The following is a 2509-nucleotide window of genomic DNA, read 5'->3' as shown; positions in this document are numbered from 1 at the left end:
GAAAGTACATATTCTCCAGGTGAGAAATACAAAATCCTTCTGTCAGAGAAATCATACCTTGCCTTCTTTAATCTTTGTTCCAATAATTTGTCGTCTTTGCTGAATAATTTCAATGAGAAGATCACATTCTTCTGTCAATTTGGCTTCTTGACGGGATGCATTGACCTACAGGATAAATAAAATGGCATTCATTTGGCTTTTCAGTTAATTGACATTGCCAATGTAGACTAATACACTTCTAGTGATCTCTAAGTATACACTTTAATTCTTAATTTTAATTCTTCTTCCTACTATTTGTAAGGCTGGCAAATAGAGGTCTTACATGCCTGTCTGACTTATATCCTTAGAAAATACAATCCTGATATAACACTCTTTTTGTTAAGCTAGCCTCAGCCTTAGAGCATTTCCTAATATGATATATACATTGCCATTATCAAGTAGTTGGGAACTGACATGTGAGATGAAATCCATTTGTAATTCCTGTCCTGATAAACTTCAAAAATAAAGTTAAAAATTATTTAATCTTATTAATTTATTCAGGACAAATTATTCTTAATAGACCTTAGGGAAATTTCCCACAAACAGTATAACAGCTTATATTATATATTCATTTAGCAGGTTTTAAACTTTGAACTTTGGGTTTACTCCCTGTAAGATATCAAATCACAAAATGGTGGCTTGAAGCTTTATTAATCTTATGACCTAATTTTAAAATTATTGTTAGTATATAGACAGATAGGTTGTACAAATGAACATACACCATCTTCACATAAAGGTGGATCAATGCACAAAAGGCTTGTGTTTGAAATTTTGTGATGCACTTTATGTGATGGAGTATTACAGTTAGCTCATTCTTGGCAACTGCACTTGGGAAATAGTGTGGACATGGTATTTCCTCCACCTCATGACCACACTGAAATGCTTATTCCCAGACAGAAACGCAGAAATCCCAGCTGTGGAAGGTGGAGATAACATCCACAAGCTTTATTATTTTAGGACAGCTACAGGAGGGGCTGTAACGTTTCACAGGATGATAGTGGCGCTGATGATTCTAGCATATCTCATAGAAGAAAACAAGGCCCAGCTATGAGTACTTCAGTAACGAGAAAGGATAATTTTATTCTTTAAAAATGAGATAAACTGGAAGTAGTACTGTGAGATCAGGATAAACAACCAGTCATTATGGCTCACCAAAACTATGTCCCCTTTCAAGAGGCCCAGGATTCCTTGAATTTTATTCTTGATCATTAACAGATGCCACAAAAAGATAACTCATTTTATTGAGAAGAAGATGGTCACCAGCCATTTATAACAAATCATTGGACATTGTGTCCTGTGTTAAATTATCACAGAGGTATTGGCTAAATGTCTGTCTAATTAACAAAGGCAAAAATAACATTGATTGACAGCTACAGAATTTAGAAGTCAGGCTGATAATTCAGGGAAGGTAATGAGTGGGTTCAATTTCTATAACCACTATTTTATGTTATCATTTCTAGTTCCCCCTAGAGACTTTCTAATTAAATTTAGTTTTCCATTGAAATATTTACTTAAACCTTACTCTCAACCAATATCTTATCTTTCCTTTTCATCTCAACATAATTTAGTAACTGATTACAACTAAGCTGTGAAAAGAAAGGGGCCATGTTGATGACATGAACATATTATTATGGAGTATGTGAGATGTCTGGAATGTAGCAATGATTATGATTCTTTTCTTGACAAAACTTTAGTGAGGTTTTAGGACCTTCTCCTGGATCCACCTCTGTGCATATCCTTGCAGGATGTACAGTTAACAGGAACACTGCTAAATTGGTTAGTCACAATATTCCATCCTGGTCACCTTCAGTATCTGACCTTCATCTTCTACCATGACTGGGGTGGTTGTCCAGATAGATAACTACTGTTATCCAGAATCCTAAGTCAGAAGCTCTATTACTCATGATTCCTCTTTGATCCATTCTTCTTTCAAAACAAATTATTGCAAAGTTATTGCAAGTTATTGCAAATTAGAAAAAGTATCTCACAGTGGTCATAGTAGCATGAAATTCAGTTGTACAGATTTAATTTTATGATAGATTGTTGGCTTTACTGAAATAAAGAGGACTGAGTTCTAGGTTGAGGACCCAATTGTATTCTGAGAAACATGACACCACAATTTCCATTGAATCAAAGCAATATTTCCAGAAGTTTGGAAACATGGGATGTCAATTTTAAGCCACAGGTTTTTATTTTCAAAGAATGCAAGCTGAGCTTTTCTTAGAATACAGGAAAGTTGAATCTGTATTTTTCAACTTTTGTTAAGTTCCAAATTTCTGTTCACTGTGGCATTCTTATACTCCTACAAGTAGGATAAAAGATGTCAGATAATATCCTACATTTCTGAAATTATTTCAATAGAGATAAATGGAACATGTTGTATTTGGACCACATTGAAATGGTGTACTGGCTGGTTTTGTGTATCAACTTGACACAGGCTGGAGTTATCACAGAGAAGGGAGTTTCAGTT

At 34.5% G+C, this 2509-nt stretch overlaps 1 protein-coding gene across 6 annotated transcripts in view; it reads right to left on the bottom strand.

Moving 5' to 3' along the window:
• The window catches only part of Mid1 (midline 1), a 363560-nt gene that overhangs the window by 44924 nt on the left and 316127 nt on the right, over positions 1 to 2509 (bottom strand). For all 6 annotated transcript variants that reach the window (XM_031371498.1, XM_031371515.1, XM_031371507.1 and 3 more), the window contains exon 4: positions 58 to 165. In XM_031371498.1, the coding sequence (XP_031227358.1) occupies positions 58 to 165 (108 nt within the window). The remainder of the gene's footprint in view (positions 1 to 57; positions 166 to 2509) is intronic.

Source organism: Mastomys coucha, chromosome X, assembly GCF_008632895.1.
Source record: "Mastomys coucha isolate ucsf_1 chromosome X, UCSF_Mcou_1, whole genome shotgun sequence".
NCBI classification, from domain to species: Eukaryota; Metazoa; Chordata; class Mammalia; order Rodentia; family Muridae; genus Mastomys; species Mastomys coucha.
Note: the sequence above shows the minus strand (reverse complement) of the source record. Positions and strands in the feature narration are given on the sequence as shown.